Below are 27,569 nucleotides of genomic sequence, written 5' to 3' on the forward strand. Positions count from 1 at the left end.
TAGGAAGGCGACTGGTAGTACGGGACAGTTGAGAACCCAGAGTACCAAGTTGGAGGCTGAACGGTGTAGACGTATTGTGTTATGTGAGAATAGGAACGATGGACACATGCATTCTGTTATGTGAGGACTAGTGAGGACAGTGGGGGTCAGTTGGTTCATTGTATTCTTGTGGAACATTGATGCATTGTTATGTGGAGCATTTCTATTGATTCATGTAATAAAGAGATCAATGTAAACCTGCATTTCCGAGTATCTATATTGTGGTAGATGTTGTGTGCTGGTCAAAGGTAGCACGAGTAAATACACTCGGTAACATTTGGCGCTGTCAGCAGTGAAATCGGTAACATTTGGCACTACAAGTAAATAGACTCGGTAACATATATATATATATATATATATATATATATATATATATATATATATATATATATATATATATATATATTATAGATTCCTAGGAAAAAATGGATGCATTTTAATAACAATAGTGGGACTGAATCTAATTTATTACTTTTAAAAAATGTTTTCTGCTAGGAGAGGTTATTTAAAAAGAAACTCAACTTACATTTAAAAAACTATTTAAAGTCTATATTTAATATTATCTACCCTCAATTTTTTCTATTCCTACAGCACTGATTATGTGAAGGCTCAAATTTTAAATAGATTAAGATTATATTATTTTTTCCAGATTAGTCTATACAATTTTAAAGTTGATTTCTTTTTTCTAAAATCTCTTAAAATCATTTATTTTTTGTGTTATTTCAAGGAGTGATTACATTAGATTCAAGTGCATGAATAAAATTAATGAGCCAAAAAATTCTTATTTGTTTGTGGCAGAGGATATATTTTTAAAAAAATCTGACGTTATATTATATTGACTTGTGGGATTGTTAAATATAAGAGGGGGTTATGATGAAATCATTAATGCAGTGATCTGAGTTACAGTTTTTGTAGCTATATCAGCATGTAAAACACATCATACATACAGCAATTTGCATTTTACATTGCCGTTTTGATTATACAGTGATGTAAGAGGCGATATCGCTTTGATATGGTAAACCTAATTGCATTAACCAAATTAGTGATTCTAGAGGGGGTCAGCGTGGTCGAGTCGGAAAAGCTCATGGTTGCTAAACCAAAAAGTCTCGAGTTCGAACCCCCAGGCAGATGAGGCTCGTTAGCTGGGGACAGCCACTCTTCTAGGAGAGACAACTCCAAAATTAAACAACTGCTGCCTTGTAGTTTGTTCTTGGTTGGACAAAGGCTATGGAAGCAAATCCAAAAAGAAAAGCAGGCTGAAATCGGAGTCAATGGCCTCAATGGCACATAACCAGTTGACACATATCCTTAATTGTGATGGAGGCGTGGTCGAGTCGGCAAAAAGCTCATGGTTGATAAATTCGAAAAAGTCTCGAGTTCAAACATTTTGGCAGATAAGGCTCAATCCCTTCCAACACTAAAAATTAAGAACGAAGAAGAAGAAGAAGTGAATCTAGCTTTGTTACCATATTAAGGTGTTATTTACAGATTTGCATCAAGCTGTTAAATGAATGTGTAGATAGTGGAAAACTTTAGGGTGTTGAGCGAGTTGGTGTGGGAGTTGGTCTACTCCATGTGTGAAGTGTGTGGGTTGTGGACTGTGGGTTTTAATATAGGGTGGATTGTTTTTTGTAGTATGCAGCATCTGATGTTATGGTTCAGGTTGTGAGGGGGCATTCCAAGAGTGTGGTAACATGTGGACCGGGGCTATTTGGGTTTGGTTTGGAGTGACGTTCATGGTACCATACTGTGTGAGATGGTGTGGATTTCCCTTTAATGCATTTTAATACTTAATTTTGAGAAATAAATGTTTATTTCACGAGAATTTCAAAAGTACAGATGTTTTGTTTAGTACAGTTCTCTTCTACATCCAATAGGTATATTGTGTGGCGAAGCACGGGTATTCTTGCTCTCAATAAAATCATATCATTAGTTGTTGCCCATCAACATATCTTAACATTAAAGTGTGAATTATTATACAAAACATAGAAGGTAGTACGATAAATAGAGAACAAAAAATGCCAGTTGTTGAATGAATTGCACCATCTTATTAATTCTTATAAGGCTGAATTATTATCTGTAATGGCTTATTTTTTTTATCGTTTGCTAGCATTTTTGACAAAGAAATCAATGCATTCATCTACATTGTTAAATGGTGTATAACTGCGCAATGTCACATAATATACTCTCTTAGTCTGGTAGAAGAAAATTGATGCATTTTTTAAATGGTAGAGTAGATAAAATTAATTAAATTTTGATGGCAGGGGAGGTAATATAGATGGGAAAACTGGTAATACTTAGCAATCTAAGTTTCTATTTTTTCTTTTGGCGCTAAGGGCCAAGATTTATTGAGGTTAAATATTTGATACTATGTTTATTATTTTCCGTTTATTTGGCACAGAGATTTATGATAACTAATAGCGATATCTTAGAGTTTGTCATCTGGTGCTAGGGTCTTGCCGTGGCTTGGCCACTTGGTTACCCTTACGACCCCCAGAGTTATACTAGCGGGAGTGATAACTCCTGGTAGGTTCAACCAAGCTGGGAAGGTCTGTGCCGGTAGGGGTCAGACAAAAGCTAGCATCCCAGTCCTGCAGGTTGGGTGTTGAGCATAAGGTCAGCAACTTTATATAGTAAAAAACAGCTTGCTTCAGAGACGCAGACAAAGAGAAATACAGACAGCTCGGACCTGGGAAAGAATGGATCTCCCTATTGAGAATTTATAAAACCGGGTGGTGAAAGCCAATATGTATTGGGAACTACCAGGTCGACCACCATTATTTCCACCAGGTCCACAATCAATATTGGAGCTTGGAATGTCCGCACTATGTATGAAGCTGGAAAAGCAACCCAAGTAGCCGCAGAAATGAGACACTATAAAATAGCTATCCTGGGTATCAGCTAGTCAAGGTGGACTGGCTCAGGACAAAAAAGACTAACAGGAGAGCTCCTGCTGTTCTCAGGCCAAGTGGATGAAAATGCACCACATACTCAAGGAGTCGCATTCATTCTGTTAAACCAAGCACAAAGGGCTCTCATTGGATGGGAGGCACACTGCCCGTGGATCATAACAGTCACCTTTAAAACTAAAATAAGATGAATGAACATGGACATAATACAGGCCAACACCCCAACAAATGACAGCAAAGAAGAGGACAAAGATTAATTCTACAACAGGCTAATGACCATTATCCCGCACCGCCCACGACGAAACATCCTTATACTCATGGGCGACTTTAATGCTAAGATTGGAAGTGACAACAGAGGATATGAAGAATGTATTGGACAGCAGGGTTTAGGTGAGATGAACGAAAACGGAGAAAGATTTGCTGACTTGGAGGTAGCCTCTTTCATCACAAAAGGATACAAAAGGATACATAAGGCTACTTGCTTATCACCCAACCTGTCTACAGAAAACCATATAGACCATATATGTATGATACATAAGTTCAAGAGATCACTTCCAGATGTACGTGTCAAGAGGAGCTTATGTTGCTTCAGACCATCACCTACTTGTTGCTAAAGTAAAACTTAAACATGTTGGAAAACAAAAGGAAATACAGGTATAACACTGGCCTACTTAATGACCCCTCTAAACTCAATGAATTTAGGCTCCATATTTCCAAGTTTCAGGTCCTACAAGAGCTAATAGAGGAAGAGACGATTGAGGAAAAATGGAAAGAAACTAAAAAAATATTAACATCAACATGTGAAGAAGTGCTAGGCCCTATCCAAAAACAAATTAAGGAATGGATTTCAGCAGATACTATGACAATTATTGAAGAGAGAAAAAAAGAAAGAAGGCAACATTAAACAACAGTCGTACGAGGGCTGCTTAATTAAAAGCACTGGAAGAATACACAGAAACAAACAAAAGTGTCAAGAAAAGCATAAGGAAAGACAAACGGAGTTATTTAGAACTACTGGCAAGTGAAGCGGAAGAAGCACTGTACCATGGTAATATTAGGGATGTGTACAATACAAGTAAGAAGATATCTGGGAAGTACAGTAAGCCAGAGAGGTCAGTGAAGACCAAAGATGGAAAGATAATACCTGATGCGGAAGGACAGAGGAAGAGATGGGCAGAACATTTTGAAGGACTACTGAATAGATCAACACCATAATGCACGCAAGACATACCACCAGCTGAAAGTGATCTACCTATAGACTGTAACCCACCTTCAAAAGATGAGATACATAAAGCTATAAAGCAGCAGAAAAAATTGAAACTAGCACCACACTACTACACACACTCTTCAAGAAAATCTGGGAAGATGAACAAATACCAGAGGAGTGGAAGGAGGGACTACTCATTTAACTTCCAAAGAAAGGTGATCTTAGTGCGTGCTCCAACTATAGAGGTATAACACTTTTCTACATCAATGTCTTCAACAGAATATTATTAAACAGAATGAAGGAAGCGATGGCCCCCCAGCTTTGAGATCAACATGCAGGCTTTAGGAAGGAAAGGTCATGTGTAGACCAAATTGCTATCCAGCGCATCATGCTTGAACAGACCCAAGAGTGGAACTCATCTCTTTATATTAATTTCATAGATTAAGAGAAGGCCTTTGATAGCCTGGATAGACAGTCTGAGTCAATGTGGAAATTGTTGAGACACTACAGGGTGCCACAGAAAATAGTCAACATTATTATATCTTCATATGAAGGTCTGAAATGTGCATGGCCAACAGACTTTGGAGGCCTTCAAAGTAGGCCTACTGACCGGAGTAAGGCAGGGTTGCCTAATTTCACCATTCCTGTTCCTGCTGGCTATAGACTGGATTATGAAGACGTCAACAGAGAAAACGGTATACAGTGGACACTGTGGAGCTAGCTAAATGACCTGGACTTTGCTGAAGACCTGGCCCTTCTTTCTCACACACAACAGCAATTGCAAGATAAAACCAACAGTGTTGGTAATTTTTCTACATGCCTGGGCTTGAACATCCACAGAGGGAAAAGTAAAGTTCTCAAAGTCAATGCATCAAATGATGTTCTATGGCAGGGGTCTCCAAACTACGGCTTGCGGGCTCGTTGCGGCCCGCAAGATCCTTTTATCCGGCCCGCAGAGATCTTTTTGTCCACGGAAAAAATGTTTGATGGAGGTGGCTGAGGAAATTTGCTCAGAAAATTCAAAACGATCTGAAAATATAGCTTTGGGTGCAAATACCATTGCCCACCGTGTTGCAGACGATGAAAACATTGTGGCTCAAACAGTGAAAAACGCAAGCAAGTTTCGCCATTATTCAATTACAATGGATGAGTCGCTGAAATTTATATATTTCTATATAATTTATATTTCGTTGGGGGTGGGGTGGGGGGGATATGTGTTCTTCGGTGAGGAGGGCGGGGTCCCGCCACCCCAAAGAGATGCCTGGAAGAAACTGGCCCCCGAACTGATATTTGATAGTTAATGCGGCCCTTGGACTGAAAAGTTTGGAGACCCCTGTTCTATGGCAATGGAGAAATCAACTGCCAGCTGAAGTAGAGATCCTCTAGAGAAATTGGAAATGGGTTGGCCACACACTCAGGAAGCCTGTATCCAGCATAAAAAGACAGGCCCTCACCTGGAATCCACAGGGCAGGAGGAGGAGAGGCAGACCAAGAAAGACCTGGAGACATGACCTTGAAGAAGACATTAAGGAGATTGGATACACCTGGGGACAGTTGGAGAGATTAGCCCAAAGCTCTGGTTAGTGGCCTAACCTAGAGATCATTATGTTTTTTTAAAAACAATTCTTGCAGACTTTTCCATAAAAGTTGAAGTGTAATGATTAAGACACTTAAATAAAGGAATTTGTGGCTAAACAAATATGAAAACCACAAACAAGTACAGTAGTTAGGATAATATAGTTAGTTACATTACAGGCTTTGTTCAAATCGTTTTAAACATCAGGTTTATAAATTGTGCTTCCAGTTCCTCATTTTAATGGGTGCAGTTCAAATTTATTTTACAAGATTAAAAAAGAGATCTTATTTTGTGCTTATTTTTCTGTCCTTCAGTAAAAGTTATTTAAATTTCACACTGTGGTGAAGCAATGGTATGCAGCTAATATGTATGCTTATGTGAATGTATATTTTTGTATACATCGGCCTCCTAGCTTGCCCATCCGTGTGCGTTGTGGAGGGGTTAGAAGAAAGTCTGACAAAATATATTAGGAGGGTTTCATCATTGTGTTACCAATTCCAAATTCTTTGAGATGGGACCTTGTTTTCTAAAACTAAGTTATTTAAACAGAAACAATGGCTTAGCTTGGATCATACTTATCAGGGCATGAGTTTAACTACCACCCAGCACACCAATGTGGGCGTGCTGTTATACAAGCCTTGAGTTTACATTAATGACTCATCGTAATAGTGAATAAGAACACTTCATCGACCGCCCTGGTGTCAGGGGCGAAAAAATGTTACTCTGTGGACAGTGGCGGGGGGGGGGGGGGGGGGTGAGTGTATGTGGACGCCCAAAATACATCTAAAATAAAAAAAATTAAATAAAAACTGCATACAAAATGTATGAATCAAATCGGCAGCTTATTGTGTTAACCCTGAAAGCGCGCCAAGCCAAGTTCGTGGCTTTCCTGTTATATAACTTATAACGCGTAAGGCCACATGGTGCTCGCTTTAAAGGGTTAAAAAAAACCACCAGCTCAACTGCTGAATACATATATCGGAGATGTAACAGTATACCACACAACTAAAAAAATGGCACATTTTTACAAGTATGTGAGGGGGGACATTGTCAAAAGTGGACTCGTGTCTAAAATCCCAAATTTTGTGGACCTCCATTTATTATCACTTTTTTTAAAAAGTGTAATAAAAGAAATGAAGAAATTTCTGACACAGCTATACCCCTTTATGTAGGAAAAATTGAATGGTAATTTTTTATTTTAGTATACATTTTTAAGAAATGGTTCTTTAATCCCAGTGGTTCCCAACCTTTTTCGAGTGGCGACCCCCTTTTATAAAAAGTAAGTGACCCGCGACCCCCATAGAATTAAAAAGCCGAAATTAGTATGGAAAGTAATAAGCACTAAAATAAGATTTTCTAGTAGACTTTTAATATGAACTACTCTTGATAACTGTTTTAATAGCATGAGTAAAATTGCATACTATTCACTAAACCTGCGTGGTTAAGTTTTTAATTTTAAAAAAATTTTGTTAACGCCAACCTATGTCATTATAATTATCTTAATTTTGTTTTTAATCGAAGAATAGTGTTGAAAATATATTCTCGAAAAGTCAATCAATTTTACGTTTGGGTATGAATGGTGAATACTACACCAAAATTGTGTCTGCAGTTTTTCATCTTACTCGGAATCATTCTGCAAATCAAAGAATTCATCTTGTAATTCATCAGGAATGCTGGCAACATTAAGGGAAGAAGAGAATGGGTAATGCGTAAATGCAGATTCTTCTTTTTTCAGCTCAGAGAAATAGCGATGCAGTTCATTTTCAAGAGATTCAAGATGCCCAGAAATTGCTTCTTTCAAAATTTTAATTATCTCACAATCAGATTCATCTACCACACCGCAGAGTTTCTCAAATTTACAATATTTCCAAGATTTATTTTCTTTACCGATTTTGCAGCTTTGATAAAAATGCCCCGAGATTATCATGGAAAGTTATAATATTGTTCATTTTCCCTGAAGCTTCAGGTTAAGCTAATCTTGATGTTCGAACACATCTGCTATGTATGATACTCTCTCCAACCACTCTATGTTGTTTTAAGTATACCAAAAAGTCTTGTTTCCTTTGCACTTCCAAGAACAATTTGATTTCAGATTTCAATTCAAAAACACAATTTACAATATTTCGTTTGACAGCCAGAGTACTGTAGTGTAGAAGAGCCGAACCTCGTGATCTATAATAATGTTTTTGCTCAGTTCTTTGAAGGCTGCAGATTTTATATAATTTACGACTTATACTAGTTTTGGACTCTTGATGGCGATTGGTTAGGGCAGTGGTTAAGGAACTAAATCTTTTTTGTTTTCTGAAAGCCCGATTTTGAGCTAAACATAGATGGCGCGCCATCCGTACAAACCCCCACAGCCGGTCTAACCCATTTTAATCATCCCGTTAAAAAAAAAAAACGTATTTATTTTCTCCATGCTATCTTCACAAAATAGCAACTCTTCTTTGTTATCATCCGCATGAATATAGACACAGACCAGCAACTGCCAACACGAACTCACGTCTGTTGATTTATCAACTTGGAAAGCAAACAATGTTGAAAGCTTAATTTTAATAAAAATGTGTTATTTAACATTTACGTACATGCAGCGTTTGATGAGATTTTCTATTTTTTTTTTTTTTGCTTGGCATTTTCTATCGCGACTTCATTTGATGCTTGCACTAATGCAGGTTAAAACTTCTCTGACGTTTACAACTAGCTTCTTACCGACTAAAGAACTCCATATATTTTTTGGTGTGTTCCGAATGACTCATCTCAAATGACGTTTTAGTTTTGAAGATTTCATAGATTCATGACTGAGAACAACTTTGTACAGTGCGCTTTGTTTTTTCTCTATTACATTTCCAGTGATGTTAATGAAGCCGAATTTCAAAAATTCTTCTAAATATTTATGTTTTATTTCAAATTACTAAGGTTTAGTATACCAGTTGGCGACCCCCCAGAAAGACCTTCGCGACCCCCAGGTTGGGAACCCGTGTTTTATCCAAATAGTTTCTTCTTTTATTTTTGTGTGTAGTCAAAGACAGTGGAAATAAAAAGTTTAGATACCTGACATGGTTACATCTGTTTAATGATTATAATTAAGGAGTAAAAGCGTTAACCCCTAAATACCAAATTATATATATATATATATATATATATATATATATATATATATATATATATATATATATATGTATGTATGTATGTATATATATATATCTCTATGAATATATATATATGTATGTTTGTATATATATAAATATATATATATATATATGTATGTATATATGTATATATATATATATATATATATATATATATATATATATATATATACGTGTGTGTGTGTGTGTGTGTGTGTGTATATATATATATGTATATATATGTGTATATGTGTATATATGTATATATTTATATATGTGTGTATATATGTGTATATGTGTGTATATGTGTATATATGTGTATATATGTGTATATATGTGTATATATGTGTATATATGTGTATATATGTATATGTAAATGTATATATGTATGTATATATGTATATATATGTATATATGTATATATATATGTATATATATGCATATATGTATATATATGTATATATGTACATATATATGTATATATATATGTATTTATGTATCTATGTATATATATATGTATCTATGTATATATATATATGTATCTATGTATATATATATATATGTATCTATGTATATGTCTATGTATACATGTATATGTCTATGTATACATGTATCTATGTATACATGTATCTATGTATACATGTATCAATGTATACATGTATCAATGTATACATGTATCAATGTATACATGTATCTATGTATACATGTATCAATGTATACATGTATCTATGTATACATGTATCTATGTATACATGTATCTATGTATACATGTATCTATGTATACATGTATGTATATATATATATATATATATATATATATATATATATATATATATATATATATGTATGTATATATATATATATATATATATATATATGTATATATATATGTATGTATATATATATATATATATATATATATATATATATATATATATATATATATATATATATATATATATATATATATATATATATATATATATACATATATATATATATATACATATATATATATATACATATATATATACATATATATATATATACATATATATATATATATATATATATATATATATATACACCGTCTGATTTGGGACATGCAATCACCATGGCAGGAAGCCTGAATAACAGATACCAAGTGCTAAAAAGTATTCTGAACAGCTTCCCAAAGTTTCATGGTGATCGAATGAAAGGTGTAGTAATGTATAAGACACACATACACAAACACTTTCATTTATATATATATATAGATGTCTACATTACCTCTACTTGTTTATTCTTTTCCTCTTTCTTTTTTTTTGCTATTTTCTCTGCACTACTATATCTGTGAGGATTTTTGTCATTGAATCTGGTGACAAAAAATAAAAACTTAACAGTGTTAAACTTTGATTTTAAAATAAGAATGTAATCCATTTAATAATATAACAATTGTTACATAAATCTGTTTTGCTGACCTGAAATTATTTCATGGTTCAACCATGTATGCTACTTTGTCATAAAGTTTACCTAGATCTGGTAAGTAGGCCTACCCGACTTACTGAGTCACAGCACTAGAGCTCATCATATATAGGCAAAGTTCTCCAGGGGATTGCATACTTTGCTCTCCTTTTTAAATTTAATATCTAATGTTTTTTTAATAATTAACTAGCGTACCCGTCCCCGCGCATTGACGCGGGAATAAAAGAAAGTCCAACGAAATATATAAGAAGGGTGTCATCCATGTCTTAGACTCATGACCTTGTTTTCTAAAAGTGAGTTATTTAAATATAAACAATGTAAAATATCGGGACATGGGTTACCTACACTACAGCATGAAAACCTTGAGTGTACATTAATCACTCACCGAAATAATGAGGTAGAACACACTTCGGTGACCGCCCATGTGCCAGGGACGTAGAGGGGCGCTCTTGGGAGCCCCCCCCCCTGATAACACTACCGCATAGGCACTGCGTACGGCCCCTGGCTCCTTAAAATTAATAGGCGCCGTCTTGCTCATAGGATAACCCAGACTGCCAAATAGTTTCCTCTTAACAATGATGCAGACTGCGTCATTCGCTTAAGTGACACAAATGAACAGGATTGTTTATTTAACACTTTAAAAATGTATTTGACATGTTTTAAACATCAATGTGACTGATGCAATGTTAGCGTTACTAATGGTCTATTATTAGATGCTCAATCTCAATTTCTGATTGGATTGTCTAAAGTGACCAAACTGTTTGGATTTTTATACAGAGACAAAGAAACATCCAGTTAATAATCTAACCTTGGTTAATTTTTCTGATTATTAAAATAAAGCGTATTACATGGCCTTCAGCGACCCAAGTGAGCCTTTGAGGATGGAAACTGAAATTTTTTTTTGCAGCCACATCGCATCCTACCAGGGTGCCGGCGGACACGCTTGATTCAATTTTGTGAGCGTTTGTAACGCCCCATCCTATCCATTGTCTATCACACTGTTTAGACCAATTGTAGCCGCTATAGCGCTCACGGGAAAGACCAGGGCACCAAATCGCATCCTGACGGGGCGCCACCCATGCAAAATTAAATCCACCCTCCAACTACCACTCCCCCCCCCCCACCCCAGAAACCTTCTCGGGAGTATTCATAACTCCCTAAAGTTTTATAGCACCCAAATAAACTGTGTCGAACCACAATCGTCTTTTATTTTTATATACTGTATATAGAGAAAAATCCAACCATCCTGTGGCGTCGCCAATGCGAAATTAAAATATTTTTTTTATACAGAAACCTCACCTGAAGTGTTCTAATTAAATCCCCAAAGTTTGATAGCAATCGGATGAATGATATCAAACCACAATCGACTTTTATTTTTATATATAGAGAAAAAAAATAGCACCCCCCCTGTGGCGCCGCCCTTGCGAAAATAGCAATTTTTTTACAGAACACTTCTTTAGGGTGTTCTAATCAACTCCTCAAAGTTTGATGGCGATTGGATGAATTGAAAGGTGTAAAACTGCAATCGACTTTTATTTTTATAACCCTCACCAGATATACTCTTAGCAGCTTCCCAAAGTTTCATGACGATCGTGTGAACAGTGTGACTACAATTCACTTTTATTATTTTTATATATCACATGTAGAGAAAAATTGCAAACTCCCTTGCTAAACCCTTCCATAGATTGTTATAAAGAACTCCCCAAAGTTTCATGCCTATCGGATGAACGGTGTCAAATCAAAATAGACTTTTATTTTTAAATACCGTATATAGAGAAAAATCGCACCCTCCTTGCAAAATTAAAAGTGATTTTTTTTACAGAACCCTTCCCCAGAGTGTTCTAATGAACTCACCCAAGTTTAATGGCGATCGGATGAATGGTTTCAAATCAAAATAAACTTTTAGTTTTTATATACCGTATATAGAAAAAAAAACAAATCGCGCCCTGGCGGGGCGCCACCCCTGCGAATTTGAAATAATGTTTTTCGCAGAAACCTACCCAGCAATATTCTTAACAACTTCCCAAAGTTCATAGCGATGTGATGAGAGTGTAGTAATGCATAAAAGACACACAGACATACATTGCTTTTTATATATATAGATAATCTTCGGCACTTAAAGTTAAAATTAAATTATCTTAAACACCAAAACATATGAAAAATATATGGTTGACGAGTCATTTTAATTTTTTAGTCAATCTTAACATGGCTACAACCATTGTTAGACTAGATCCGCGGGGAAAGGTGTGGGTTAAAAATGTAATTTTCTTGGCAGTGGCCGACATAGCTTTCCTAGACTGCTCAGGAATATACACTTTTATGGCTAAGCATTCGACCCTTAGGGATAAAAATTGAGCCTGCTTTTCAGTTTTAAAAAACTAGGGTACCATTTCAATTATATTGACAAATAATTTTGCTATAAGTAATATATCAAATTTGTATTTCTATATCAACTTCTTTGCGATTTCTAATAAACCAGAAGTGGTACTTGCTCTACTTCCGGTTTCTCAAAGGCCAATAACTTGAGAAATGTTCAAGTCAGGTGGATGAAATTCACATAAATGTATTAAACTACACTGTAAGCACAGGTTTCTATTTTCAAATCTTGAAAACCGAAAGTGATACTTAACTTTTAAGGTGCTTTTTCAGCTGGGTAAAGGAAATTTCATTTTTAAGAATAAAAACTTATACTTGAATTACTTTTAATCTTTGAGTGACCTAAGATATCCAGAAATGTTACTTAACTCTAGACTATTTCTATTTTCTAAAATACTGATAGCAATAGTACTGTTTCAAGTAGATAGACAAAATTATAAATAGGTATAAGATATTATTTAGAGGTTTCGTTCAAATTTCCAGTGATTTCAGGTAGGTAACAAGAAGGAATACTTTACTCTATATCAGATTTCTCAAAAAAAAAAAAAAAAAAAAAAAAAAAAAAAAAAAAAAAAAAAACCATAAGAATTTTTTTATCATGGGCAGACGGAAAATTGCATTGAAATTTCAACTGCTTATGCCTGACTAATCATTTAGATCAGGGGTCTCCAAACTTTTCAGCCAGAGGGCCGCATTAACTATCAAATATCAGTTCGGGGGCCACAGTTTTTTCCAGCCCCCCCCCCCCCCCCCACGTAATATAATTTAAATATAAAATGTATACAAATTTTTCAAGTGTCGTAGTCATCAGTCCCTTCCCCCCCCCCCCCCCCCCCGCGGAGAAAAAAGTCAGAAAGAAACACTGTTTGGGTCCGACAACACACTCGAGGTCCAAATTTGTTCTCAAATTGTTCTTCACATATTTCATTATTGAAAATATTTGTTCATACAGGTATGTTGTTGCAAAATTTGAAAGGTAGCTTGATGCAAAAAGTTGTAAGTAAAAAAGTCTTCCTTGGGCAAAAACTTATAAAAACCCACCCACCCTTGTTTGAACTTATGTCTAAGGAGGTCATTTGCTTGCAACTCAATGACCCCCAGCTGCAGTTCATCTGGGCAACTGGCAACATTGTCTTCAAATGGGTTTTGAAACAGTCTCACTTCTTCTGCCTTTGAATCCAAGCCAGAAAACCGCTACTGAAACTGCATCTGGAGGTCCGTAATGATAATATATTGCATGCAAATGACCCGGGGGATTCAGCTGTTGCTTCGGCCATGAAGACCTTGCACTGCTGAAAGTGCTTCAAGTTGTTGGCCTGTACTTGTTACAAATACATGACAGGTTTGGATCTGAGGGCTTTAGGTCGGTGCATAGATCAGAAACTAGATTTCCCTCTCTTGTCGTTTTAGGTTCAGAAAATTTAAATGAATACTAATGTTTGCAGCAGAGGCCAATTTCTATACCCACTCTTTATCAGACATTAATGGCAGTGGCTTGGCTTTATTTTCCAGGAAGTCACATTTTTCCTTTCTTAACTAAAATACTCTGCTCAGAACTTTCTCACAACTTAGCCATCTTACTGGTAAATCTTGCGATTCTATGTGTGTATCTTTCAACATGTCTCTGAACTATCTATGGTTGAGTCCATGTAACCTTATTTAATTCACCATCTTCAATACAGGTTTCAGTGCAGGGCTAATGTCCACATATTGAGCACACAAAGCTTGCTGGTAAATAATAACGTGCAGGAACATTGGTCGTAGAATGCTTTTCTCATTACACATCTGCTTGCTTGTCCAATCAAGCCTTTCTTAATGCCACACATGCTCTTTCTTCCATCAACAGTCATGTAACTTAGGTTAGTCCAGTCGAAGTTATAATCATCAACTGTTTTTTCCAACTCATTGAATATATCAACTCCAGTAACAGTGTCATACATGCTATGTAGGGAAGTCAGCTCTTGTGTTATGTTCATGTCTTCATCCACACCTCTAATGAACACAAGCAGTTGAGAGGTGGAGCAGCTGTCCAGCGACTCATCCGTTTCAATTGAAAAATGGCTAAACTTGCTTGCATTTTTTGCTATTTGAGTCACAATGTTTTCACCAATGTCTGCAACACAACGGGCAATGATATTTGCACCCAAAGCTACATTTTCAAATTGTTTTGACTTTTCTGGTCATAGTTCCTCAGTCACCCTTAACATCCATTTTTTTCCGTGGACAAAAAGATCTCCGCGGGCCGGATGAGAGGACCTCGCGGGCCGCAGTTTGGAGACCCCTGATTTAGATCAATAAATGATATTGCATTGTGACATAAAATGTGACTTAATTATATTTTTTTAAATAAAATTTTTTAAAAAGTGATCAATGGTTCCTTTATAAAGCACTAATTTGCCTCTATTATACAAATTTTGTTAAAAAACATTAAATAAGACTGGCAAATGCTGTAAGGGCAATATAAGCTTAAATGTGTAGTAGTACTAAGAGGAGTATAAAATTATGGCAACAGGTAGACAATAATAAAAAAAAAAATAATTTGCCACAATTTAATAAACTCTACAAAATATTTATGGATCCTACTAATAAAATTCTTTTGGCTTTCTTAAGATGAAACTTTATATATCCAGTAAAAAGTAAATGTGAGAGAATTACTTGACATTATTAATTAGATGCTTACAAAAAATTATCTTTTGGTTGCAGTATTGTGAGCTTAATTGAAGAATTATTAAGCTAAACAAATTCTAAAGTAGCTTAAATAAGGTTACCTTTTGAGAGTGCAAAAAATGTCTGATGTTTTCTGTTGAGCAAACTTTTTTCGGTCTGCACATTTTTCCTTTTTTAGAAATTTCAAATAGTCATAAGCAGCCTTTCTCTTTCGTTTATCAGCAAAACCTTGACCTAAAATTTCAAACAATGTATTTTTCTTATAGGCCCACTAAGATAGACTTAACACAGGCATTTGCAATTACATTATTACAACACAGAGGTCACTGATTGGTACCTTGACTGTTGGTTAGTTGTCTGTCTTTTTGTCACAGACAAAAAACTAGGAAGATAGTTGCAACTTAAAATTACATCTACATAAAAGGTGGGTAAACAGTAATTAAAGAAAATTGATATGCTGCTTGGTCACTAATTAATTCATTAATTAACCTTTTTCGTGTAGAGACATGGTTCCTCTGCAGCCATACATAAAAAGAGGAATTTGAAGCAAACAAAAAACAAGTTAATAAAAAGTCTAGTGACAATTTAAGCGCAATTTCCTTATGTTATCTAAAAATAGATATAATGCTGGGGTGTGTTCAAGCTAGGAAAACGATCGGTTTGTAGGTGTTGATGTAATTTTTTTTAAAATTTTGCGACCAAACGAAAGGATATTTTTGAAAACTTTCTTCGGCAATATTGTTCTAAATTATGGCAGGAATCGATTGGTAAATGTTTCAAGTCGCTAAGTGGTCTGGTTGCCGAGATATGGGCCAAAAACTGCATTTTTTTCGAGGTTTTTTGGCTTTTCCGGGAAATCCAGGAAGGAATTCCGGGAATTTTGTTGGCCCACAATCATTCTCGGAACTTGCTTAACATATTTGCTTTTGGAACTAGTCCTTGATATTGCTTCGTTGAGGAGGAGATACGACTTAAAGCTGCGGACACACATCCATCCATCACCAGAAATGACGAGTTAATAATCGCAATTGTCCGTATGGAAATTGCGCTAAAAACGAACAGTTAGGCCTATTTGTTAACAAAATTAAAATAAGACAAAACCTTACATTAAAAAAAAGCAATAGATAGGGCCTATATAAACAAATGCATAGTTTAACTCGTGCAGCGTCAAAACGGCCCCGACATAAGAGCCCTGTCAAATTGACCCCGTCAAAATGGCCAGCGACATATGGACCCCGTCATAAAGGCTCCCGACAAAAGGGCTCCAGTCAATAAGGCTCCTGACAAATAGGCTCCAGTCATTTAAGCTACTGACATACAGGCTCCCACCATTTAGTTTTTTTCACAAATAGGCCCACGTCATTACGACTCCCGACAAATAGGCTCCCGCTATTTAGTTTCTCCACAAAACGGCCCCCGTCATTATGATTCCCGACAAATAGACTATCGTCATTTTGGCTCACGACAAAAAGGCTCCTGTTAATTTGGCTCCAGACAAAAGGACCACTGACAATCCCGTGTAAGTCTCCCGGCAAAGCGGTCTCATTGAATATGACACCTGCCAGTGGGACCCCTTCATCAATATTCTTTAGAGTTAGCTTATCCAACACTCTTAAGTAATACAACGTATGCATCTCTTGTTCGGTAGGCCTTATTTTTATATTAGTTTATCTATTATAAAATATAGTATGTTTTAATTTAAGGGTCATCGATCTATGACTTCCATAATTGAGTCAGTTATAGGGCTGGTAAGTAGGTCACCAACCAGTTCTATGGCTCATGCAGTTTTTATTGAGCCGTAGAACTGGTTGGTGACCTACTTACCAGCCCTATAGACTGTTCCAACTCAGTGTGCGGGGAGAAGGGTCCACGCTGTACCTTCCTACCTCCAGTATGCTTGAAGGTTATCAAAACAAAATGTCGTTATCCTGTTATGTATATCGTACATTTTCACTTCTGTGCTCACTTTTATGCAACAGATCTTTACTGTTATAACTTAAACATTCTCAAAATTTTAGAATTGATAGATTTTAGCTGTTAATGGCTTGATTTGTTTGAGAATTGATGTTGGTTCATGAAAAACAATTTCATTCAGGCATTAAAAAGAGGCTATAGTAGTAGTGGAGGTAGGACAAAATGTTTACTTTTATGCCAATAGTGGTCATACCATTCATTTGTCTGGAGCCAATATGTCGGGAGTCATTTTGTCGTTAGCCAATATGTCGTAAGCCCATTTGTCGGTAGCCAATATGTCATGAGCCCATTTGTTGTGAGCCCTAAAGTCGGGAGCCAATATGTCGGGAGCCAGTATGTCCTGAGCCTATTTCTCGGGAGCCAATATGTCGAGAGTCCAATTGTCGGGAGCCTTTATGTGGCAAGTCAATATAACGGGAGCCAATAAGTCGGGGCCCTTTTGACGGGGCTATTTTGATTGGGTCATTTTGTTGAGGGTCAATTTGTCGGGGTCATATTAACGGGGCCGTTCTGATGGGGCCGATTTGTCCCAGGCCGTTTTGACAGGGCACCAGTTTAACTATGACCATATAAAGACAAAGTGAGGGTTGTTAGTTAATTACAACTTTAATTAAATCTGGAACTTACAGGAAACCCTGCAGTGTTTCTTCTAGACTTTTTCCTCTGGGGGTGCACTTGAAATTTTCGGGGGGGGGGCGGGCATTGTCAAAAGTATATATTTTCTATATAAATAATATTAAATTCTATTTCGTTCTGGGGGCGGTAGACTTTCTTCGGGTGGGGGGGGGGGGGGCCGAAGAGATGCCTGGAAGAAACTCTGAAACCCTGCAGGTGTGACAGAAAACTGAGCCTTGATATTTGGTGAGAACAAGATACCTATGGTGCCTAGGCCTAGATTTCTAAGCACCTGGAAAAATAACAGATCTCGCAAACATATAAAATAATAAAATATAGGCCCTAAGGGGTTGACAATGGAGCAGCTAGACTGCTTTATTTTACCTATTCATTCAATGTTCAAGGAACGTAGCAGAGACAAGAATTTTAACTTTTATACTTTACTTTATACCCCTGTTCTTTAACTACACACAAAAACAAATGTTGAAAACAACTGAATACAAGATCTAGAGTCTAGACTAGATCTTGATCTAAATGAAAAATCTAGATCTAGATTCTAGAAATCTAGATCTAGAATCTAGGTGTCTACTAACTACTAGATCTAAAAAATCTAGATCTAGAACTAGAATCTAGTCTAGATTAGATCTAGATCTAGATATCTAGCTAGTAGATCTAGCTAGAGAATCTAGTCTAGATCTAGATCTAGCCTACCTTCTTTCTTATTTCCAATAAATGGTTTCAGTTGCAAGTAGTCTTTAGAATTCATCTTCTCCTTTGACTGTAGATCTAGATCTAGTAGGTAGATCTAAGTACTAAGTTATAAAGTAGGTCTAGAATCTAGAATCTTGACCATAATCTGTAGATTTTAGACTCCGAGATTCTGCACTTGTCTAACTTGAGTCTAAGTCGTGTTTAGATAATAAATTCAGCTCGCTAAATTCGAAAAAAATCTGACTAAAAAAAACGCCGAAAAGACAATCGGCGGATTTGTCCCTAAACAAATGAATTAACGTCTTTGAGACATTCTTTCTTTACATTTGTATTACATTATTAGAATATTAGGGGTAAAACCTCAGTTTAGCGTCGGTTATTATTCTGGAATGGTATAGCAGTAAAAAACAGTAATATATAGGCCTATATATATATATATATATATATATATATATATATATATATATATATATATATATATATATATATATATAGGGCCTATATATATATATATATAGATCTATAATAGATTGACGATAGAAGCATGTGGTTGTATATAAAACGTTTATTGGGTCTAACTACATGATGGTACCAGCAAGAGGAAGGAAGTGGCGAGAGACAACTATTTATATATATGTAAGGGACATCACTCAAGATAACAATATAAATATAATACTAATACAGAAGAGTGAGTTCCCTTGACCTCACAATTATCTCAATCTATTACATCCCTTTACCCTTAGAACACAATAACACATCTCTCAATAGAACAATTGATAGTATCCTAAAATCACCAAATATATTGTAACATGAACATTATGGTAGATTACATCCTTACAAACAATGCACCATATGTTACAACATAATTAAAATACAAAACAATGATGTCAAAGTCCTTTTGACCTTTAGAATCATAGGTCTAACTTATTTGGGACTTTGATTGTCCTGCTTGACCTTCTCAGTGGCTTTTGATTTGGTGACTCAAGATTCTGACCATCTGGATTCTCTATCTCAGGAGGTCTAGGATTTAAATCATTAACTCCAGAATTTACATTTTCTGACTCCAGACAACTTGGTTCACTCATATCAACAGAACTTGGTTGTGGAACAAACTGAGTTGGTGTGAACTGTTCAGATTTGGTGGGATTGACAGATTCACACTTATTATCTGCACAAGTTATTTTTAACTTTATAAGACACAGGTCCTGTACATTGAACAATTTGACCTGGTATCCATTTTTCCTTTCTCCCATAATTTCTTAGATACACATTCTCATTAACACCAAATTCTCTTCAATGGATGTTTTGTCATGATTTACTTTTTGTGTATGTTGATGTTGGGAAACAGACCTTTGAACAGTTGGATGTAGTAGGTCAAGATGAGTTTTAATTTTCCTACCACATAGCAATTCACATGGTGCAACATCTGTTGTTATATGAGGAGTTGTGCGGTATTTGGCTAATAACTTGTTTACTCTTTCATTGTCACCTTTAGCTTCTTCTGTTTGGTATTTACTTTTGATGTTACCCTTTTTGTTTCTTTTAGTTTCTGTAAGTGCTAATGATGTTAGCAAAGTTGTTTGATGATCACATTCCTTCTTACTAATGTATTTGAAATTGCCATATCACCATAATCATTTATTAAGTTACAAATACTTTGTTTAGGCAACTCTGACTGATGATGGACTGCATCTTCTCCATCTTTTATATTATCTTCACAAAGGTTTTTATTTCTTATTTTACATGGCCTTAAGTCATCATTCACAGACTCTTCAGGCCAACCATTCTTACAGTACTCATATACTTTTATTAAGCACTCATCTTTTTGTGTTTCTCTTTTAATATCATTCACATTTATATTGGAGTTATCCATGATAGTGAAGAGAACAAATACATCTTCTGGTACATAGCTCAGGCTTTGGTTTTTTAAAGGTAATCTACTAAGACTATCTGCACTATTCTCAGATCCAGGTTTGTATTTCAATTCATAATTGTATGCAGTTAGTGTGATAGCCCATCTTTGAATTCTTGGTGAGGCATGCTCAGGTAGGGTTTTGTTTTCTCCAAATAAACCTAGCAATGGTTTATGATCTGTAAAGATGGTGAACTTCCTACCAAACAGAAACTTATGAAATTTCTTAACACCAAAAATGATGCCTAAGCCTTCCCTATCTAACTGAGAATAATTTTTCTCAGCCTGGTTCAAAGATCTACTGGCAAAAGCAATGGGTCTGTCACCCTTCTCATCCATGTGGGACAAGACTGCTCCTACACCATCTGGTGAAGCATCACATGTTAAAATAAGTCTTTTCCCTGGGTCATAGTGAGTTAGTAAGGTGTCAGAAGACAAAGCTTCTTTTGCTGTATTAAAAGCAGCTTCTTGTTGTTTACCCCAGTGCCAAGTTGCATTTTTCTGCAGCAGCTTGTACAGTGGTGATAGTTTACCAGACAGATTCCCTATGAACTTTGCATAGTAATTTATCAAGCCCAAAAAAGCTCTTAGTTGTTGGGTATTTTCAGGTTTGGGTGCTTCTTTAATGGCTTTTGTTTTCTCAGGTTGAGGTCTGATGCCTTGCTTGCTTAATATATAACCAAGAAAACTAATTTCTGTCAGCATGAATTGACATTTATCTTTGTTATCTTTAAACCTTTTTCACCAACAATTTTCAATACTTTATCAAGTGTTTTAAGATGTTCAGTGTCATTCTTACCAGTTATGTACACATTGTCAAAGTACACACAAACATTTGGAATGTCCTTAAAAATACTGTCCATGACAGCTTGGAAAATTCCAGGGCTGGATGATATGCCAAAACATAGTCTTTCATATTGGTAGAGTCCTTTATGTGTGTTTATTGTCGTATAGACTTTTGAATCTGGATGCAGTTCTAGTTGAGTGTAAGCATGACTAAAGTCTAATTCAGTGAATTTGTCTCCTCCTGCCAAATTCAAAGAAATTTCCTCAATGTTAGGTATAGGGTACCTATTTAGCTCTATTTGCTTATTCAGTGTAGTTTTATAATCTCAACAAATTCTTATAGAACCATCCTTCTTTAACACTGGCACAATGGGCGACGCCCAATCGGAATAGTCTACCTTCTTTATGATGCCATTAGATTCCAATCTACTTAGCTCATTTTCAATTTTATTCCTCATTGCATAAGGTGGAACTCTAGCTTTGCAGTATCTTGGATTTGTGTCTTTAATGCTTAACTTCACTGTTCTATCATTTAGTAATCCTGGATTACTAAAAACACATTTATTTTCAGATATAACTTTATCTAGTGAAGTAAGACTAGATTCTTGTCCATTGTTCAATGAACAAATACTCTCCCAATTTAACTTAAGATTACTTAACCAGTTCCTACCTAGTAATGGTGGTCCATTTCCTTCAACCACAAGAAGAGGAAGTTTAACACTTTGACCATTATAACTTACATGAACCATACACTCTCCTATTACCGGAACATTGTCACCAGTGTATGTTGTTAGACACTTGTGACATGGCTGTAGAGGCACTGATCCTCCTGTGACAGCGTCAAAATCTTTCTTTGTTATGACTGTTAGAGATGCTCCAGTGTCAAGTTGGAAGCTGATGCTCTTACCGTTGATATAAACTGGTACATTGATGGGAGCATGACTTATTGATTTCACAGAGAATAGGTTGAAATCCGGCTGCGAATCAGTTTGAGAATTTTCACTGGTAGAGTGGTTCATTGGTTGGGTTAGGTAGTCTTGGTGAGAGTTAACATAGTGCTGCCTTTGGTTGCGGTACTGTCTTGACTGGCTAGATTTAGCAACAGACGAAGACTTTGCAAAGCAGGCCTTGGCAATGTGACCTTGCTTACTGCACTTATAACAAGTTGCAGACTTGAACTTGCACCGATGAGATGCATGGGGACCTTTGCATCGATGACATTTTTGATAATTATTACTAGATTTAGATCTAGGATTTGAACGAGCAGGCTGTTTAGCATAAGTTGGAATGCTCTGATGGGGTTGATGTTTGTTGACTAACCTGCTGTTTACTGCATGGATCCCTGAAGGCGTTAGAGATTTCGCCGCATCTGATGACTGCTGGATTGAAGTTGCGAGTTGTATTGCTTTTTCTAATGTTAGATCTGACTCGAGCAGCAACTTTCTTTGAATATCAGGGCTATTTACACCTGTCACAAACTTTTCACATAGTCTGTCGCCGAATTCACAAAATTCACTTAAATGACGTAAAGCAGCAACATATTCTGATATTGACTCGTTTGGTTGACGAGTCCTACTGTCAAATCTAGCTCGACATAGAAACTTTGATGGCGTAGGCGCATGGTGGTCTGTTAGCAATTTGCTCAGCTCGTTAAAGCTCTTGGTAGTTAGACTAGCTGGTGCGCATAAGTCCTTTAGTAGCCTAAATTGTTGAGGCCCTATGACTGTTAACAAAACAGCTCTCTTTTTGGCTTCTATCGTCACGTCGTTAGCTTCAAGGTAAAAGCTTAACCTATCTAGGTAATCTTGAATGATTTCATCATTCGAATCAAATTCTTTTATTTGGCCATACAGCTCCATTATTCTAGAAATACTTAGCTAATAAGCTCTAGCAAACCTCTTTTTTGCGTAAGTAGGTGCTCTTTCTAGTAGATTTTTATCCTCGTCGCCAGATATAATAGATTGACGATAGAAGCATGTGGTTGTATATAAAACGTTTATTGGGTCTAACTACATGATGGTACCAGCAAGAGGAAGGAAGTGGCGAGAGACAACTATTTATATATATGTAAGGGACATCACTCAAGATAACAATATAAATATAATACTAATACAGAAGAGTGAGTTCCCTTGACCTCACAATTATCTCAATCTATTACAAGATCTATATCTAATATATAAAGTTCAATTCTGTATGTATGTATGTGAGTAAAATATTTGTCGTGGATTACAAAGGAATATGAAAAAAACGAAAAAAAAAAGATACTTGTAATTGTATGGATTCAAGTGTTAGATTATTATAGTGCTCATGTTCTAAATTTATGAGTTAAAACATTAATATTGAAAGTCTTTTAAGACAATTTTCATTTTATTTACTTAGAATAATAATTTTCAATTATAAACATTACATAAAATTAAAAAATAAGTGTATCAACGTTTATAAAATTTCTAAAATTGTGTCTGAAATGTATTTGCATTTTTGTCCATTAGATCTCATAACGTCCCTTGATTTGGAAAACACAGAATTTACTTTTTGTTACTTTTTGTTGGTGTTTGGAAAAAAAATAATCATGTAATTAGCAGGGATTGATTAAGTGCAATGTCGTTTGTATTTTTAATACTGCCTTTTATTTATTCCATACACTGAACGTACTGTTTACTAATTTTTTTTAAAAATCAATAACAGTTAATAAGCCAAGTCCTACAAATCCTATATGTTTAATTCTTTCCATTTACGGATAAGCTTGGAGTATTATAATTTTGTTCACTAAATTGAAACAGGCGCGTCCGCCGGCGCCCCTGCACGGTTCGATTTGGCACCCTGTGCTATCATGTGAGCGCTATGGTGCATAATTTCGTTTTAAACAGTGCGATAGACTATGAATAAGAAAGGTTACTATAGTCTTTAAGGGAATCAAATCCGGGCGTCCTCCGGCACCCCGACAGGGTACTATTTGGCGCCCCAGGTCTTCCCGTGTTCGCTATGGTACCTACGTTCGCGTGAGTTCAAAAGACTATGAATAAGTTATATACTAGATTCTATAGAGTCCTTGCAAACACGTGACCTAAATCACGTGATACCTACGCCCGCCGCCACAGTGGTGTACACCAGACGTAAACACAATCAGCTGTTCACCAGCGCTGGACGTGTTCACCAGCGCTGGACGTGTTCACCGTTTACTAAGTTGAATCAAGCGGTACGCCGCACGTCGTCATGGTGCGATTTGGCGCCCCGGGCTAGACTGTGGACACTTTGTGTTTATCTTTGCGTTTGTGTTTTCTTTGTGTTTGAGTGTGGGTTTGTGGTTGTGTTTGCGTTTGGATTTGAGTTTGTTTTCGTTTGCTTTTTTTCTTTGCGTTTGTGTTTTCACTTGTTTTTTTCTTTGCGTTTGTGTTTTCTTTGTGTTTGTGGTTGTTTTTGTGTTTGCGTTTGTTTTTGTGTTTTCGTTTGTGTTTGTATTTGTGTTTGTGTTATGTTTGTGTTGTTGTTTTTTGTGTGTTTTGGTTTTGTTTGGTTGTGGTTGAGTTTGTGTTTGCGTTTGGATTTATTTTCGTTTGCCTTTTTGTTTGCCTATGCGTTAGTGTTTTCTTTGTGTTTGTGGTTGGGTTTGTCTTTGCGTTTGTTTTTGTGTTTTCGTTTGTGTTTGTTTTGTGTTAGTGTTATGTTTGCGTTTTTTAGTGTGTTTTGGTTGGTTGTGGTTAGGGTGGGCAATGCCAGGTAAACGCTGATCACTAAACATACAAGTTATGGTCCATTGCAGGGCCTGGCCGGGACGGCTAGTATACATATATATATATATATATGTATATATATATATATATATATATATATATATATATATATATATATATATATATATATATATATATATATATATATATATATATATATATACTAGCGTACCCGTCCCCCGCACGTTGCCGCGGGGATAGAAGTAAGTTTGACGAAATGTATTAGAAGGATTTCAGCAACGCGTTACCAATCATATGTTCTAAGACGCGTGACCGTCTTTTCTAAAAGTGAGTTATTTAAATGTAAACAATGCCTGCGCTTGGATCATAAATATCGGGACACGGGTTTACCTACACTACCGCATGAAAACATTGAATGTACATTAATCACTCACCGAAATAATGTGATAGAACACACTTCGGTGACCGCCCATGTGTCAGAGGCGTAGAGGGGCGCTCTCAGGGCCCCCACCCCCCAATCACACTACCGCATAGGCGCGGCGTACGACCCCTGGCTCCTTAAAACTAACAGGCGCCATCGTGCCAAATAGCACCCTGTTGATAATGATGCTGATATCGTCATTCGCTAAAGTGACACAAATGAACTGGATTTTTTTCTTTAACACGTAAAAAGTATTTGACGTGTTTTAAACATCAGTGTGACTGATCAATATGCTAGCGTTACTAATGGTCTATTATTAGATGCTCGATCTCAATTTCTGACTGTATTGTCTAATAATAGATGCTTATTGCATCATTCGCAAAGTGACGAAACTCTACAGTAGGCTCCTCATATTCAAAAAGTTATTTTTTAGCGCAATTTCCATTCTGGAGAATTGCGTTTATTAACCCGTCATTTATGGATGGATGGATGGATGGATGAATGTATGGATGTGTGTCCGCAGCTTTAAGTCGTATCTCCTCCTCAACGAAGCAATATCGATGACTAGTTACAAAAACAATTATGTTAAGCAAGTTACGAGGATGAACATAGGCCATAAAAATTCCGGGTTTCTTTCATGGATTTCCCAGAAAAGCCAAAAAAACTCGAAAAAAAATTCAGTTTTTGGCCCATATCTCGGCAACCAGACCACTTAGCGACTTGAAACATGTACCAATCGATTCCTGCCATAATTTAGAACAATATTGCCGAAGAAAGTTTTCAAAAATATCCTTTCGTTTGGTCACAAAAAATTTTTTGAATTAATTAAAATTTGGACCGAATTAGTAGGCATTTTATGCAACCACACCACATCACGTTCAATAGCTGCGCCATCACGTTCAATGGCTGCGACATCACGATCGGTAGGCGCGCAATGGTTTTTAGTCATGTTACTCTATTGTAAATAAAACATGTAAAATACTGAAAAAATAATAATAATAAACGTTTTAATAACTAACCAATGGTTTTACTAACCCTGCTCTTGATTTACGCTACGACAGAGCTATTTTTAGATAACATAAGGAAATTGCGCTAAAATTGTCACTAGACTTTTTTTAATTACTTGTTTCATCTTTGGCAAGGTGACGAAACTGTACAGAAGGATTTCCTCGCGTTACAAAGTTATTTTTAGAAGCCTGTTGTAGTTTTACCGCTGAATATAGTAGTACCCTTTGCTCGCTATGCAGGACGCTCGATTAACGGATGCCAAGTGACAACATCGTCGTTCTAAAACTCTGGGCTCCAAACCGTGTATTGACGAAAGTTGTACCCTATATGGCGCCGCCCATAAGAAACTTTAGTTTTCTTTTTAGCAGAAATATTCTACTTCCTAAAGTTTCGTGGCACTCGGATGAACCGCATCCGAGTTTTATTTTTTATATACCGTGTATAGAGAAAAAAAATCGCTCCCCCCTGGGAGCGCCGCCATTGCAATAGTAAACAATATTTTTTTGCAGAACCCTACCATTGAGTGATCTAATCATCTCCCCAAAGTTTCATGGTACACGGATGAACGACGTAAAACCGAAATATACTTTTATTTTTATAAACCGTATATAGAGAAAAATTGCAGCCTCCCGTGGCGCCGCCCTTGCGAAATTAAAAAAGGATTTTTTTTTTTACAGAACCCTTCCCTGAATTGTTCTAATCAACTCCCCCAAAGTCTCATGGATATCGGATAACAGTGTCACACCAAAATCGACTTTTTAAAAAAATATACCGTATATAGAAAAAAATCGCACCCTCCCGTGGCGCCGCCCTTGCGAAATTAAAAATGATTTTTTACAGAACCCTTCCCTAGAGTTTTATAATGAACTCCCCAAAGTTTCATGCCTATCGGATGAACGGTGTCACTGCAATTCACTTTTATTATTTTTATATACCGTATACAGAGAAAAATCGGACCCTCCCGTGGCGCCGCCCTTGCGAAATTAAAAATTATTTTTTTACAGAACCCTTTCCTAGAGTGGTATAATGAACTCCCAAAAGTCTCATGGCTATCGGATGAACGATGCCAAACCAAAATCGACTT

General features: G+C 36.2%; 1 protein-coding gene across 1 annotated transcript in view; it reads right to left on the reverse strand.

The window, feature by feature from the left end:
- The window catches only part of LOC131957143 (thyroid transcription factor 1-associated protein 26 homolog), a 21,163-nt gene extending 2,113 nt beyond the window's left edge, over positions 1-19,050 (reverse strand). The window contains exons 1-3 of the mRNA XM_059321869.1: positions 18,667-19,050; positions 15,468-15,600; positions 10,129-10,213 (exon numbers count right to left, since the gene is read on the reverse strand). Of these exons, the coding sequence (XP_059177852.1) occupies positions 10,129-10,213; positions 15,468-15,600; positions 18,667-18,721 (273 nt within the window). The 5' untranslated portion in view covers positions 18,722-19,050. The remainder of the gene's footprint in view (positions 1-10,128; positions 10,214-15,467; positions 15,601-18,666) is intronic.
- Between the last annotated feature and the right edge of the window lie 8,519 nt (positions 19,051-27,569).

The sequence above is a fragment of the Physella acuta genome, unplaced genomic scaffold, assembly GCF_028476545.2.
Source record: "Physella acuta isolate Inbredline_101_S28 unplaced genomic scaffold, ASM2847654v3 ptg001213l, whole genome shotgun sequence".
NCBI classification, from domain to species: domain Eukaryota; kingdom Metazoa; phylum Mollusca; class Gastropoda; family Physidae; genus Physella; species Physella acuta.